Source organism: Zea mays, chromosome 2, assembly GCF_902167145.1.
Source record: "Zea mays cultivar B73 chromosome 2, Zm-B73-REFERENCE-NAM-5.0, whole genome shotgun sequence".
NCBI classification, from domain to species: domain Eukaryota; kingdom Viridiplantae; phylum Streptophyta; class Magnoliopsida; order Poales; family Poaceae; genus Zea; species Zea mays.
Genome location: NC_050097.1, coordinates 194,559,565 through 194,575,789, shown reverse-complemented (window position 1 = coordinate 194,575,789; position 16,225 = coordinate 194,559,565). Strand labels below are relative to the sequence as shown.

Sequence of the window (16,225 nt, the reverse complement as noted above, 5' to 3'; positions counted from 1 at the left end):
ATTCAACATTAAGTGATATATAATTACTTTTTGAATTGATATTGTCACTTACATTTGGACCCTTCAATATAAATCTTTCCAATTATTGCTCTTTTTATCCACTCTTTGTTGTCAAGTTTCTGCAATTTAGAAGTATGCTTTCTTTTGTATTTAATTCTTTTTAGGCCACAAATTGTTATTTCTTCATGCCATAATTTCTCTGTTTTATTAGTCATAGTAACAGAAATATTTTTCAATTGTTGTGGCGGCTAGCCTTGACTGCTATGGCGGTGGCCGGACTGGCCTGAGATGGCGGTGGCCGGATAGCACCGCGAGAGCAACGTCCAGAGGCTAGCAGTTCATTGGTTGTTGAGATTTGTACCAATGATTATCTATATTTAGAGTTGTTGTTGGATACACCCATCCATTTAGTCCTTGTTTATCTTTTACACAGCCATCTAAACTCTAAATTTAGCTAGGATTATAAATAAGCTGTTGGATGCTCTTAGGTGGCTCCTCCAATATAGGATTAGTCCATTTTTCTACAGATGGGGTGATAGCATGCACATTCTAGCATACACATGCCCTTGGCCTGGTAATGCTTGGATTTTTTTCTCACGCAAAAGAATATACCGGTTCGTTGAATTATGTGATGTCATTTTCTACTTTTCTGTTTTTTAGCCGATCATCCGAAGGCTAATGAATATTACCCTGACCCAAGATTAGTAGCATATGTTGTACCCTATGCACCTATCCTATCGTGGTATCACTAATCCTTCTAAATTTGATATCATCTTATCTGATTCAGCTTGTTACTTGATTTAATTTGGCTCCTTGTTAACAGTACGGATGCTGCAAAAAATTCCCTGAGGAGAAAGGTTGAAATCTTAAAATTGAAGCCTCATTGGTCCAAAGCTTACTTCTATTTGTGGGATGAGGTGCGTTATTTTACCTTTTCTGCTATGTCCTGATTTCAGGGGACACCAGTGCAGATGCATGTAGGGAGAAACTTGTTGCAGTTACAGAAATGGTTTCCAATATCTACTCTTGCAATTGAAGATATGGAGTTACTCCTTGGGTTCTCCTTTTAGTTTTATTATGCTCGTCCAGTAGACATGCTCCTGTAGTAAACTTATATTCATGCTTGTAATTCCATTTACAATGTGAATATTGTGTATAGTAGCCATGACATGATAATAGATTGTTAGGGTCACTCATCAAATATTACTATGTGCCGTCACAAATATGGGCACTCCACTAGGGTTTAGGGTTTTACCTGTTGTGCCCAGTTAGGGTCACTCATCAAATATTACAGAGGGTATGTTCCATTTACAGTTGGAGTAGATACGCATGACGGGGGCGCACATGAGTTATTAGTCTTGTCGGGATCTCATGAGTCTGATTGACGTATTTCGGATGGCTCTCGACGTGCGGGTCGACTGTGTGGAGGTGGATGTTTCGAGGTCCTATGACGGTGTGCTCTTTGCTCTGCGTGACAGGTAATTGAACTGCCAGTCTGCCACTTTGCTGGTGTGGTATAATGTATCACAAATGTGTTGCTTTTGTAACATGAACATGCATCTAAATGGAAAACATCAAGATCACTATCTATCATATGTGACTGTTTACCCACTGCATTTGCTATTTAGCTGATCATTAGCTGGATGGCACAACCATTTTTTGCTACACCCATTTACATAATTTCGCTATTTACTAAAATACTATAAATTATATTAAATTGATAAACTATTAAATTTGGTTTTATAATTATGAGAATTGAGAACACAGTTTTCTCTGCCAATTACTGTCTTTGATACTGGCCTTCTTCATGAATGATGCACACTTCAGTTTTTGTAAGCAGCTGCAGGAAGCATATCATTACAGTTTTATTTGGTGTTCTTAATTTTTAAGGCTATAAGATTATTGAGAGGAGGCATGCACCCCCTCTTGCTGGCAGTGACCTGGCTCAGGCGACCTCAACAACTTTCACTTTCTAGAATAAAGGAAAAGCTGCAGGAGGATCCGGTTATGTTTGAACCAGTTTATCTTATAGTGTCATGTAATTGCCTTGTGTGTCCCACAAAACTGAGCTGTCCATGGGCGAAAAGTAGAATAAGAGGTGCTACTGTAGCATTATGGTACCACTGTTTGATGTTTTGAAAATTTGTAAGTCAACTCTCCCAGTTTGGAACGATTTAACATGTGTGCTTTGTACTGATGGCCAAAGTATGCATATGTTGTGTTTGCTAAATTTTTGCCCCCAAGCCCCAATGGGACCATTGCGACCGCATTAGAAGGCAATACATGTATTCAACAGAACATGTGAAGAATGGGTATTGTTTGCAGAAATTCAATAGCCATGCCTAGACTTGCTATGCATTGCCACTGTATTTGGCATGCCTAGAACTGCTACACAAAACTTGCTATATATTTTGTCTAAAAATGCTATATCCTTGATATGCTTGCTTTATCTATATTTTTTCTGCTCTTCTATTCTTGTGTGAGTTTATCAAGAATGAGGCAATTAGATAAGGATATATGTTTTGTCAATATTGTCTGAGACTTAGTCAATATTAGAAGGCAGTATATGTATTAAACAGAACCATTGTTTTGGTTATTATGATCTGAACAACCCATTTTATATATGGAGCTCGTGGCAATGGCAGCCCCGCAAAAGGATGATGGAACTCATGGCGTTGAGTGGTGGCACGCTTGGGCTCATGCTCCTCTGCAACGAGGCACTGTTTCTCACGAGTGTTTCTATCACCATTACAATCACGCCACACGTCGCTAGGGCTTGAGCCGTTGGAGGCTCCTCAATTGTCTTCCGTCGTAACATACGGGCACATGCCTAGTACCCAATTAAAAGTCTAGTCATATAGAGAAGCAACAACTATCTAATTAAGTCTTAGATACATGCGAGTCTTTTGGTCTATTAGATCTTCATTCAACTGTATGTCACGTTTAATATTTGCAATATTTGCAGACGTATTTGGTTGTTAGTCTAGCCTTAACATGGCTAGATTTCTAGACCACGCTATACGTGGCAATGCTAGTGCAATGCAGGGCAGGCCTGGTTGATTCTAATGGATATACAACTTGTGCTAGATTAGAATCAGTTTGGCTGTCTGATTTTGTCTTGTCTTTTTTGCGTTTCAAAATTTACATGGCAAATCTGTTATATTTTTGTTCGTGGCTTGACGATAATACATTTTAACTAAGATATTTAATAAAATGAGCTACTCCCTCCGGTACCGAATTAGAAGTTGTTTTGGACAAGGTTTGAGTGAAACTTATAAAACTTTAACTATAAATAACGATTTTATTATTTAGTTTTGAAATCTAATAATCATATGTGCCGATTTATCTTAAAAATCATGTTTTAAATGTATTAAGAGCTTATTCCTATTTTAACAATAAAATATTAGTCAAAACTATATTTTGGAGAACGTGTCGCTGTCCTAAAAGACTTGTAATTTGATACTGGATGGAGTAGTTGAAAAGGTATTTCGATTTCTGTGCATAGAAGTTTATGTACTGGACTAGCATGGCTACCTAAGAACTAAGGACTAAAGTTTAGCCCGTGTCATATTAGATGTTTGAATGTCTGAGTATTAAATATAGTCTAATTATAAAATTAGTCACATAACTAAAGACTAGACATTGAGGCATTTTAAAAATAATTAAATCATGGTTAGCAAATGTTTATTATAACACCGTAAGAACGAATTATTAATTAATTAGGCTTAATATGTTCGTCTTATCGTTTAGTTCTCATCTGTATGATTAGTGTTATAATTAAACTATATTTTAAACTTTCAACTAGCATCTAAATGGCTAAAATTTAACCCTGTAAGAGCAACTCCAAAAATAACCCCAAAACTACCGAAAACATGTTTTCGGGGGAAACATCGTTTTTCCCTCTTCCAACATGGCTATCCGCACTCATACTACTCTAAATTTCTACTCTAAAAGGAATATTCTATCCCCGTCAGCAGTCATGTTTACTCTATACCACAATCCTCTGCAGTCATGTTTACTCTATATCTCAACTCTATACCAACTATCACATATTATATCATTTCTTTTTAACTCTATTCTTTTCCCAGCCAACAAACCGCTTCCTTCTCTCCTCCGATCTAGGCGTTCCGGCACTCTGCAACAGTGTTTCGAGTAAGAGCTGCATGTACTCTGAAAGTAGCGTTCCTGGTTTCCTCATACCGTTTAGAGTAACTCAAACAGTTCACCACTGCGGCAATTTTTTACTGCATATTCAACTCTATATTTATAGCGTTCTGGTTAAAGTTCATCACTGCTCTTATAGCCTAAAACGCAAAGTCACCCCAACTTTTCGCAGCCACGTATCCGCGGCGTTCGATCCCGCATATATATGCGTGAGGCGAGATCCTCCCTCAGTCCCCTTGCGCGCGCCATCACACTCCTTTCCCATGTCAATTTTTCATCCTCGCGCAATTTGGTTGGTGGCGCCATGGCAGGAGGCGGCGGCGGTAGAGGTTTCAACTGTCCCAGAGGTAGCGGCAACGGGAGAGCTTTCAACGGTTCTGGAGGCGGAGGCAGCGGGAGAGCTTTCTACGGTGTCGTACGAGGCGGCGACGGAGATGCTGTGCAGTCGTCGGCATCTCCTGAACTGGATCTACAGCCTCACGTTCACCGCGACGGCTAGAGGATGCGGGAGGTTCCTCCAATGGCAGATGGGCGGCGCTGTAGATCAGGTCCTCGATGTCTGAGTGTCCCTGCGAGGTGCATTCGAAGGTGGAGGTGCATAGGACGTGATGGAGTCGACGACGGACCACTTGCAGCGCCCATGTTCGGATGCAGCGACAGCCTCCTTGTGTCCTTCGAACTCGCGACGAGAGAGAGTGGTATTCAGGACTGCTTGCTTACAGGAGAGAAATAAGCTAATTTCTCAGAATCTTAGAAGCTGATTTTACAACAGGATTGCTTGCTTACAGAGTTGATCAACTAAAAAAGCGCTATGGTTCAGAATTCAGCAGTACGTGTAGTAGTGACGACGATATGTGGTAGGCATGCATCCCGTGAATCTGTTCAGCGGTATACGCAAAGGAATCTTGTCCAAACAGCCAAGCCATGGCCCACTTGTTTGGTTTCAAAAACTTTAGGGAATACTTATTAGCAGTCTGATGTGAACTTAGATTGTTTTCAAGGAAAATATTATTTCAACAGCCCTAATATACCATTTTGGAAACAAAATTTTAGCGGAGGTGCTCTAACTAAACAGTCTACACTAACAACCTTTCTGCACTACTAGCACCCCTTCCCGTACAACTTCGGTTCTGAACTTCTGTGTTAACAGAATAGCTGGGGAGGGGTAGAGAAGTAGAAGAACATGCAAGGAACAGGATGCGAGGAAGAGCCCAGCAGCAGCGGCAGCCAGGCAGGCGGCGGTGTTGAAACTTGAGAGTTGAGACAGAAGAATTCAGTTATTACAATGTTGATGATTCTTTCAGCGTTACATACCCCAAGCTAGGCACCCACTCTGGACCCTTCAGGCGAACATTCTCAGTTCGAGCCCTTTTACTGCGCCTTGGCCCATCTGTTGTCTCATGTCTTGGCCCATCTTCCACCATCTCTTTACTTACATTCTGGTCTGCGGGGCAGCCGACCTCACCGACGGCGGAATGACAAAAAGGACAATATCAACGACGCCGCGCGCTTCAACGCCACAGCCCATCCTCTGAGACAAAATAGGATAAGGAGACCCACCCGGCACGACTGCTCTCCGCACCCGCAACGCCCATGGCGTTCGCCGCCGTCCTCCGCGCCCGCCTCCTCCCGGTGCCCACTCCGCTATCCAGCTCCTCGCCGCCGCCATTCTTCGCCCCTTCGGCCTACGTCCGCGTACCGCGCCTCACAGCAGCAGCAGCGCGCACCGTACGGTACCGACGACGGGGCGGGCGGCCTCACCGCGCGGCCGCGGCGATTACAGCGTCACTCGACCTGACCGAGGACAACGTCCGGGTGGCCCTAGACGAAGCCAAATCCGAGGCAAGGAAACTGAACCGATTCCCCTTCTCTCCTCACCCCCCCATCGGATCGAAGTGCCGTTGCAGGCTTGCAGCCTCGAGCTAATGCTGTCGCTGGTCTTGTGCGCGTCAGCTAGGGCAGCTGTTCGACACGTCGGTGGGCATCACAGGTGAAGGCCAGGCCGAGCGCTTACCCCAGAAGACGCTGTACTGCTTACTTTACCAAGAAATGGATTGTGACCAGTGACTTCTCCTTCCCGTGGATGGTTCTTTGGTGGCTGCAGGGCAAGTTGACCTCGCGGAGTTGGACGGGCCGTTCGTGAAGCTCCGGCTCAAGGGCAAGTTCTGGCACACCCGCGCCACCGTGGTCGCGCGGATCGGAAACTACCTCAAGAACCGCATTCCGGTGAGGGTTTCTGCTGGAGTGCTTGCGTTCCTTTGCTTCAACAAATAATAATGGGGTGGGCCAGTGCAGGAAATGGGGAGAGTGTTGTTTAATCAAGGTGTAACATGGGGCCCGCCTATTGTTATTCCAGGAAATTTTGGAGGTGGAGATCGAGGACGAGAAACAGCTGGATGATAGTCCCGCTGCTTTCTGAGGGGTACCGCACGATCACCAATTTAGTTCAATGCTGTGTGTGATTCATCAGTATGTGCCAATTGTGAGGTTCAGGAGAAGGGACACGTTTTCAGTTTTCAGAATTAGTACTGGTTCAGGGAGAATTCTTATCGGAGGCTACCTTTCGTACACAGTTAAGTATGGTACTCCTTACTCTGCTAATGTCAAAACTACAGACTTATGAACACATGAATTCCAATCAACATTTTCTGGCTGACATGACAAGAGCATTCATCATCCTCGATGTGTAAAGCTGAATCTATGGATCTGAGTCTGAAGGAGCGAATATACAGACCTGAATTTTCTGTATTTCCCATAATCACAGCTCCAGCTTCGGGGAATTTGCAGTTGCCTTTGTGGTTTGCATTATAGCATATGCACATTGATTGCAGATATCCAATATTTGGAGGTGCTTGTTCTATTATTACGAAGAAGCTGCATGGTATTACAAAGAAACAAAATGACAAGACTATGGCTGACACTAGTCATACTCAATTCTTGCATTTGAGCGCCATCCATGATTTGTGAAGACTTCCATCGCTACCACTTCCAAAGCTTGACAAACATCGTTGTTGTGATTCCTCCTTTTGTAGAAATCTCTAAAATCTGAACCAGTGAGTACATCTAAAAATAACCTGCACAACTGATGGGGAAGCTGCCCTAAGTGTCCGTTTGGTTGGATTTTTGGGGCTGTTTTCGCTTCTCAAAACCCAAAAGTTGAACCAAATACCAAAGGAGCGAGCTGTTTTTGGCTTCCTGCTTTTTTGAAATAGGCGGAGTGAAGAACTTTTTCACGGTTGTTTCAAGAGAGACATAGATAGAAGGTACTTGTTATAACTAAACGGCTAAACCCGAGAGGCTCCATGCCGTTATAGACACTCGCTCTATAGCGGTAGTATTGACTTACCAGCCAACTACCGTTTGCGAGGCTCACAAATTAGCGAGGAAAAATCATCACTTGCTTGGTGAAGTTTCTTGAGTCGACGTGCGGCTGTGGTGTCGCTGATCGTCTCACGTGTGCTTGGCCGGATCGAAGACTGGGAGATAGCCCTCTCTGTGCTCTGTAATTGCATCATAGAATCTGAAGTGTGAGGAGTTAGCCTTCCTTGACCGGATCGATACTCGTGCACAATCCTAAAGACACTTCCTCGCCGAAATGCGCTCTTGCTAAAAGCTTCCAGTCTAGGAGGCACATTGTTGTATCACTCACATGTACTTGATATCGACAGATTGTCCGGTGAATGCTAGTATCATGGTTTGGTTTCCCCCAAAACAAAATCCGAAACCTGCACGGATGGTTGAAACTCTTATGTACTTAAACTTAACGAATTCATTTCATCGATCAAAATCATGCACCGAAACCGCCGAGGAAGGACGATGTCTACGAGGGCTCCTTTGCAACCCGAGCATTCCAATGAATTCTTTCTTATATAGGTGCATGATTCGGGGGTGGAGGATCCAGCAATCCTGGTGACACCAAACTCGCCTCTGCTGAAACACCAGTCACTGCACCCTGGAACGCCAAACTCGCCGCTTTGGGTCGGGTGCTTGGCTGTCACTTGTCAGGAGGGCAACACATGAGGCAGACGGACCTGGACAAACAGTTGTCACCTCTGCACAAACATAATATGCAAGGCTGCAACTCTGCAATGATCTCACAGACAGGCAGACGGTACTCCTACTAGTACTGCTACCACTAAACAGGTGGCCATGCATATTCGTCTTGCAAAGTCCAAACCGCCATGATCGCTCTCGAGACGGGTGTTAAACCCCACTGCGCACTGATGGCACTGGCCACTAACCATTGGTGACCAGAACGGAACCTGTCCTGTCACCTTTGCGGTGGTGCTGCTGTTCTCCCTCAACCAGTTCCAGAGCTCGATGGCGCCGTGGGCTCTTGGCTACTATCTCCAGCAATATCCCTGGCCGGTTTCGGTCCTCTATACTCGCCTTTTATATTTTTTTCTAAAAGATTTTTTTTATCTATGTCTTATTTCTCTCCAACAGCATCTGTTATATCTCATCTATATTAATGATATAATTTACTTTTAGTTTTGTTAAATCAGTTGTTTGTAGTATTAAAATGGATGAAGAGGGGGAAAGAAAAGCTCTACACATGTAGAGGACTCAACGACGGCCTCTATACCTAGAGGACTGTTTAGAAGATATTGTTGTAGATATATAGGACGGCCGCATCCTCTAAATTTTAAGGTAGAGAAATATTTAGAGTATCGGTTGGAGAGAGTCTAATCATTTTACTAGGGGTGCGTTAAGTGAGGGAATCTTCACTTGATTGCGTCCAGATCATCACTCTCGTGCGGGGGCAAACCTCCATCATTGAGCTGGATTCTTTTTGCACGGGGAGGAGTGGAGTGGTTGTGGTTGGGCAGGGCTCTCCCTCTCGTCAGGTTGCTTCTGAATAATTCAGTGCAGGCCAGGCCAAGCCATTATTATATACTATCTATTAGGAGGAGTACTCCGTATGTCTTAGTACTACTCGCAGTTGTTTACTCGGCCTGGGCTTCGGATTGTCGGTCAGATTAGCGAGGATCCGGTTCCACTTCCATGTCACAGCGGTCAGAGGCCAAGCCAAAGCCACCTCCGTCATGCATGCCACCACCACCACCACGCCAAAGATCAAAGTCTTCGCTCGCGCATGTGACACCACGTGAGGTGGTCGTGCATGTATCCGTGTTTCCAGTGCTGACAGAGGCAGAGTCCATTTTATGTCCGCTGCTGTAAATGATTGAATTGGTGAAGTCATCTATCTCGACCCGTGCTTGTTGATTACTTCTTGTTTAACAACCTAAGATAAGATAACAAGTTTAAGAACCTGCCTTTGACCCAACAAAGCTTGGTACAAGCGACCGCGGGGTTTGCTTCACTGTGCTCTCTAGCTGTGACATTGCGCTTGCCCCATGGCCCCCATCCCATGTGTCATGTGTGTGCTCTCTAACAGGTCAGACCAAAGGAAACATCAAATCGTCTGATCATGATTTTTTTTACTCAGACGCACTGCAGATCGCTAACACTAGCATGTCATGCATGGACGGCCAATGCCGCATTAAAACAAGCGCTCTCTCTCCCTCTCCACAGGACAGGAACTCATTCCATCATAGTACACAGTCGTACAGCGTGTTCCGGCCCTTCCTAGGATCCATCAAACTGGCGGGCTGGCGGCTCCGAAGATAAGATTATTACTCGTGGATTACAAGGACGAATAGTTTAGGCCATGTACAGGACGCCCATTATCACCCTGTCTAGTAAAGGAAAGGTAGCTTCTCCACCCCCTAGTTTCTCTCGCATAACCGTTTTATGAAGCCCAAGTTGATCTCTGCCGAAAAGGGTTTATTTGTGTACCTATATTATCACCTACTCTACATCTTTATGTAATGTGTTCCGATCAATTAAAGGATCTGCCTATGGTCTCTTTTAAAATGACTCACCTGTCGACCAAGTCTGTGCCGAGCGACTCTACAAGACGGACCGGCTGACCAACTTCGCTGACCAACTCTCCGTCGATCAACTCCATTGGCCAACTCTCCACCGACCAACTCTGCGAGGTGGATCGGCTGACCAACTCTCCGTCGACCAACTCCGCCGATCAACTCTCCGCCAATCAACTCCAGCTGACCAACTCACCGTCGAGCAACCTGGCGAGGCAGATATTTGAGTTCAGCGCTACTGACCCACATCAGCTACGACGTGATGTGTCACCATCAAGCCATGTCCGGACATGCGCACAGCACACCGAATGGACGCCGGGAGGTCACCATCAACACGATAGTACGACCCCATGAACAGCCTCAGGCGTATCCCCACTATCCAATTGGGGTCAATTAAACCCAGTCGAGGACGACCTCGGCACCTGTGTCTCTACAGTGACCCATACATCGGAATGACAAGACAACACGCCATACCGAGCGTGTGCTTGCGCACGCTGGTAGGTGACGAAGGGCCCATGACGACAGGAGAAGCCACGCCACATACGATCGCACTTTGAGACTGATCCGTGGGACTCGTCGCACACCATTACGGAAACGTCAGCGATTGACTCGCTACAGGATCCTGAGCAACGGGCGAGGGCGACGCCATACCGGGGGTACAACTACACACGACCCTACGGACTGTTAGGGATACTACGTAAACCCAGGGCAACAGATCACCCTCTTACCAGTAGAGAGCAAGCCTCCCCTATAAGGTCCTTCCTTGAGCTATAAAAGGGAAGGTGAGAGCACCTAGAGGGGGGGTGAATAGGTGATCCTGTAAAACTTAAACTTATAGCCACAAAAACTTGTTAAGTGTTAGCACAATAAATGCCAAGTGGCTAGAAAGGAGTCTCAACAAAACACAATACCACAAGAGATCAATCACAGAGACGACACAGTGGTTTATCCCGTGGTTCGGCCAAGACCAATGCTTGCCTACTCCACGTTGTGGCGTCCCAACGGACGAGGGTTGCAATCAACCCCTCTCAAGCGGTCCAAAGACCCACTTGAATACCACGGTGTTTTGCTTGCTTTTTCTCAATCCCGTTTGCGAGGAATCTCCACAACTTGGAGCCTCTCGCCCTTACAATTGAAGTTCACAAAGAACACAGAGCAAAGGGGGAATGAGCAACGCACACAAGACTTCAAAAGATCAGAGCAACAACACGCACACAAGTCGCAACAAGAGCTCGCAACACAACTCAAGGAGTTCGCAACTCAACAAGAGCTCTAGATGCTATCACAATGAAACGAATGCGTGAGATCGATGTCTTGGTGCTTAGGAATGTTGTAGGAATGCTTGGTGTCCTGCTCCATGCGCCTAGGGGTCCCTTTTATAGCCCCAAGGCAGCTAGGAGTCGTTGAGAACAAATCTGGAAGGCCATCCTTGCCTTCTGTCGTCGGGCGCACCGGACAGTCCGGTGCACACCGGACACTGTCCGGTGCCCGATTTCCTTCCTTAATTAGCGAAGCCGACCGTTGGCAGACTTGGAGCCGTTGGCGCACCGGACATGTCCGGTGCACACCGGACAGTCCGGTGCCCCCTTCTAGCCGTTGGCTCGGCCACGTGTCCCGCGCAGATCGCGCGGCCGACCGTTGGCCCGGCCGACCGTTGGCTCACCGGACAGTCCGGTGCACACCGGACAGTCCGGTGAATTATAGCCGTACGCCGTCGGCGAATTCCCGAGAGCGGCCACTTCGCTTGAGGCAGCCTGGCGCACCGGACACTGTCCGGTGCACCACCGGACAGTCCGGTGCCCCAGACCGAAACAGCCTCTTGGCTGAACACAGCCATCTCTTCTCTTTTCTTCTTCTTTCTGTTTCTAACACTTAGACAAGTATATTAGTACACAAAACCAATGTACTAAGGCTTAGAAACATACCTTTACTCTTGATTTGCACTTTGTCCATCCATGAGCATAAATTCACATTAAGCACTTGTGTTGGCACTCAATCACCAAAATACTTAGAAATGGCCCAAGGGCACATTTCCCTTTCAATCTCCCCCTTTTTGGTGATTTATGCCAACACAACATAAAGCAACTAGAACAAGTGCAATATCACTTCAAATAAAAAACTCAAATTTATTTTGATTCAGTTTTGGCATATATGGATCATCCTTTGCCACCACTTGGTTTGTTTTTGCAAATCAAACTCAAAATCCTATCTCTAAGTCAAATCCACTTGTAGAGACATAAAGAGAGGTTTTCCAAAGAAAATTGATTCAATATTCCAAAAACTCCCCCTATTTCCCATAATCAATACTTCTCCCCACAAGAAGTCAACTTTTGACAAGAGAGACAACAAAAGAGATTTGACAAACCAAAAGCTCTATTCTACACTTTTCAAAATCTCTCAAGTGGTAGCTGATCCATTTATCACTTTGGCCTTTATTTTCTCCCCCTTTGGCATCAAGCACTAAAACGTGATCAATCTTGGCCCTTTAACCTCATTGCCTCACCAATTAAGAGCAAAATAGGCAATAAAAATTTAAAGATGAACTTGGAAAAGTTACTCTTTTCATCGGAGTGCAGTGGAAGTCTTGCATGGTCCAAGTCCACCTTTTCCCTTTCAATCCTTCTTTAAGACGTTAGTCTCAAAGGGTCAAGTTGTAACACATCTCCCCCTAAACATGTGCATCACTTTGCAACGGACTTGTGAGGTCCAGGGAGTGTTTGTACAACTTGAGCACCAATATTAAGCAACAAAATGTAGAATGAACATGATCAAAGGCATAAACACATGTATGCTACAATTCAATCCAAGTTCCGTGAATCTAAGACATTTAGCTCACTACGCAACCTGCAAAAGGTCTTCTCATCTAGAGGCTTGGTAAAGATATCGGCTAGCTGGTTCTCGGTGCTAACATGAAACACTTCAATATCTCCCTTTTGCTGGTGGTCTCTCAAAAAGTGATGCCGGATGTCTATGTGCTTTGTGCGGCTGTGTTCAACAGGATTTTCCGCCATGCGGATAGCACTCTCATTGTCACATAGGAGTGGGACTTTGCTCAGATTGTAGCCAAAGTCCCTGAGGGTTTGCCTCATCCAAAGTAGTTGTGCGCAACACTGTCCTGCGGCAACATACTCGGCCTCAGCGGTGGATAGGGCAACGGAGGTTTGTTTCTTAGAGTTCCACGACACCAGGGACCTTCCTAAGAATTGGCACGTCCCTGATGTACTCTTCCTATCAACCTTACATCCAGCATAGTCGGAATCTGAGTATCCAACCAAGTCAAAGGTAGACCCCTTTGGATACCAGAGCCCGAAGCAAGGCGTAGCAACCAAATATCTTAGAATTTGCTTCACCGCCACTAAGTGACACTCCTTAGGATCAGATTGAAATCTAGCACACATGCATACGCTAAGCATAATATCCGATCTACTAGCACATAAATAAAGTAAAGACCCTATCATTGACCGGTATGCTTTTTGATCAACGGACTTACCTCCTTTGTTGAGATCGGTGTGTCCGTCGGTTCCCATCGGAGTCTTTGCGAGCTTGGCGTCCTTCATCCCAAACCGCTTTAGCAGATCTTGCGTGTACTTCGTTTGGGAGATGAAGGTGCCGTCCTTGAGTTGCTTCACTTGGAACCCAAGGAAGTAGTTCAACTCGCCCATCATCGGCATCTCGAATTTCTGCGTCATCACCCTGCTAAACTCTTCACAAGACTTTTGGTTAGTAGAACCAAATATTATGTCATCGACATAAATTTGGCACACAAACAAATCACCATCACATGTCTTAGTAAAAAGAGTTGGATCGGCTTTCCCAACCTTGAAAGAATTAACAATTAGAAAGTCTCTAAGACATTCATACCATGCTCTTGGGGCTTGCTTAAGTCCATAGAGCGCCTTAGAGAGCTTACACACGTGGTCGGGGTACCGTTCATCCTCGAAGCCAGGGGTTGCTCTACGTACACCTCCTCCTTGATCGGCCCGTTGAGGAACGCGCTCTTCACATCCATTTGGTACAACCTGAAAGAATGGTGAGCGGCATATGCTAGCAAGATACGAATTGATTCTAGCCTAGCCACAGGAGCAAAAGTCTCCTCAAAGTCCAAACCTGTGACTTGGGCATAACCTTTTGCCACAAGTCGATCCTTGTTCCTCGTCACCACCCCGTGCTCGTCCTGTTTGTTGCGGAATACCCACTTGGTTCCCACAACGTTTTGCTTGGGACGAGGCACCAGTGTCCAAACTTCATTGCGCTTGAAGTTGTTGAGTTCCTCCTGCATGGCCAACACCCAGTCCGGATCTAGCAAGGCCTCTTCTACCCTGAAAGGCTCAATAGAAGAGACAAAAGAGTAATGCTCACAAAAATTAACTAATCGAGATCGAGTAGTTACTCCCTTGCTGATATCACCCAGAATTTGGTCGACGGGATGATCCCTTTGAATCATCGCTCGAACTTGGGTTGGAGGTGCCGGTTGCGCTTCTTCCTCCATCACGTGATCATCTTGTGCTCCCCCTTGATCACACGCCTCCTTTTGATGAACCTGTTCATCGTCTTGAGTCGGGGGATGCACCGTTGTTGAGGAAGAAGGTTGATCTTGTCCATCTTGTTCCTGTGGCCGCACTTCTCCAATCGCCATGGTTCGTATAGCGGCCGGTGGAACATCTTCTTCATCTACATCATCACAATCAACAACTTGCTCTCTTGGAGAGCCATTAGTCTCATCAAATACAACGTCGCTAGAGACTTCAACCAAACCCGATGATTTGTTGAAGCCTCTATACGCCTTTGTATTTGAGTCATAACCTAACAAAAACCCTTCTACAGCTTTGGGAGCAAACTTAGAATTTCTACCCTTCTTTACTAGAATGTAGCACTTGCTCCCAAATACACGAAAGTAAGATACATTGGGTTTGTTACCGGTTAGTAGCTCATACGAAGTCCTCTTGAGGAGGCGATGAAGGTAGACCCTGTTGATGGCGTGGCAAGCTGTGTTCACGGCTTCCGACCAGAAACACTCGGGGGTCTTGAATTCTCCAAGCATCGTCCTCGCCATATCGATTAGCGTCCTGTTCTTCCTCTCTACCACACCATTTTGTTGTGGTGTGTAGGGAGCGGAGAACTCGTGCTTGATCCCTTCCTCCTCAAGGAACTCCTCCACTTGAAGGTTCTTGAACTCGGACCCGTTGTCGCTCCTTATCTTCTTCACCTTGAGCTCAAACTCATTTTGAGCTCTCCTGAGGAAGCGCTTGAGGGTCCCTTGGGTTTCAGACTTATCCTGCAAAAAGAACACCCAAGTGAAGCGGAAAAAGTCATCAACAATAACTAGACCATACTTACTTCCTCCTATGCTCAGATAGGCGACGGGTCCGAAGAGGTCCATATGCAGCAGCTCCAGGGGTCTTGAAGTGGTCATCACATTCTTGTTGTGATGCGCTCCTCCCACTTGTTTACCTGCTTGACAAGCTGCACAAGGTCTATCTTTTTCGAATTGTACGTTAGTTAAACCTATCACGTGTTCTCCCTTTAGAAGCTTGTGAAGGTTCTTCATCCCCACATGTGCTAAGCGGCGATGCCACAGCCAGCCCATGCAAGTCTTAGCTATTAAGCATGCATCTAGACCGGCCTCTTCTTTTGCAAAATCAACTAAATAAAGTTTGTCGTCTAATACACCCTTAAAAGCTAGTGAACCATCACTTCTTCTAAAGACAGACACGTCTACATTTGTAAATAGACAGTTATATCCCATATGACATAATTGACTAACAGATAGCAAATTATATCCAAGACTCTCCACTAAAAACACATTAGAGATAGAATGCTCATTAGAAATTGCAATTTTACCTAACCCTTTTACCTTGCCTTGATTCCCATCACCGAATATAATTGAATCTTGGGAATCCTTATTCTTGACGTAGGAGGTGAACATCTTCTTCTCCCCCGTCATATGGTTTGTGCATCCGCTGTCGATAATCCAACTTGAACCCCCGGATGCATAAACCTGCAAGGCAAATTTAGGCTTGGGTCTTAGGTACCCAACTCATGTTGGGTCCTACAAGGTTAGTGCAAATATCCTTAGGGACCCAAATGCAAGTTTTGTCTCCCTTGCATTTTGCCCCTAACTTCCTAGCAACTATTTTCCTATCCTTTCTACAAATAGCAAAGGAAGCATTTAAAGC

At 45.4% G+C, this 16,225-nt stretch overlaps 1 protein-coding gene across 1 annotated transcript; it reads left to right on the top strand.

The window, feature by feature from the left end:
* Positions 1 to 5,566: 5,566 nt before the first annotated feature.
* On the top strand, positions 5,567 to 6,922 carry LOC103647530 (uncharacterized). The gene is made up of 4 exons (XM_008672055.4): positions 5,567 to 6,006; positions 6,118 to 6,154; positions 6,269 to 6,390; positions 6,521 to 6,922. The coding sequence occupies exons 1-4, from the start codon at positions 5,758 to 5,760 to the stop codon at positions 6,581 to 6,583; spliced, it is 471 nt and encodes a 156-aa protein (XP_008670277.1). The 5' UTR covers positions 5,567 to 5,757; the 3' UTR covers positions 6,584 to 6,922.
* The last annotated feature ends 9,303 nt before the right edge of the window (positions 6,923 to 16,225 follow it).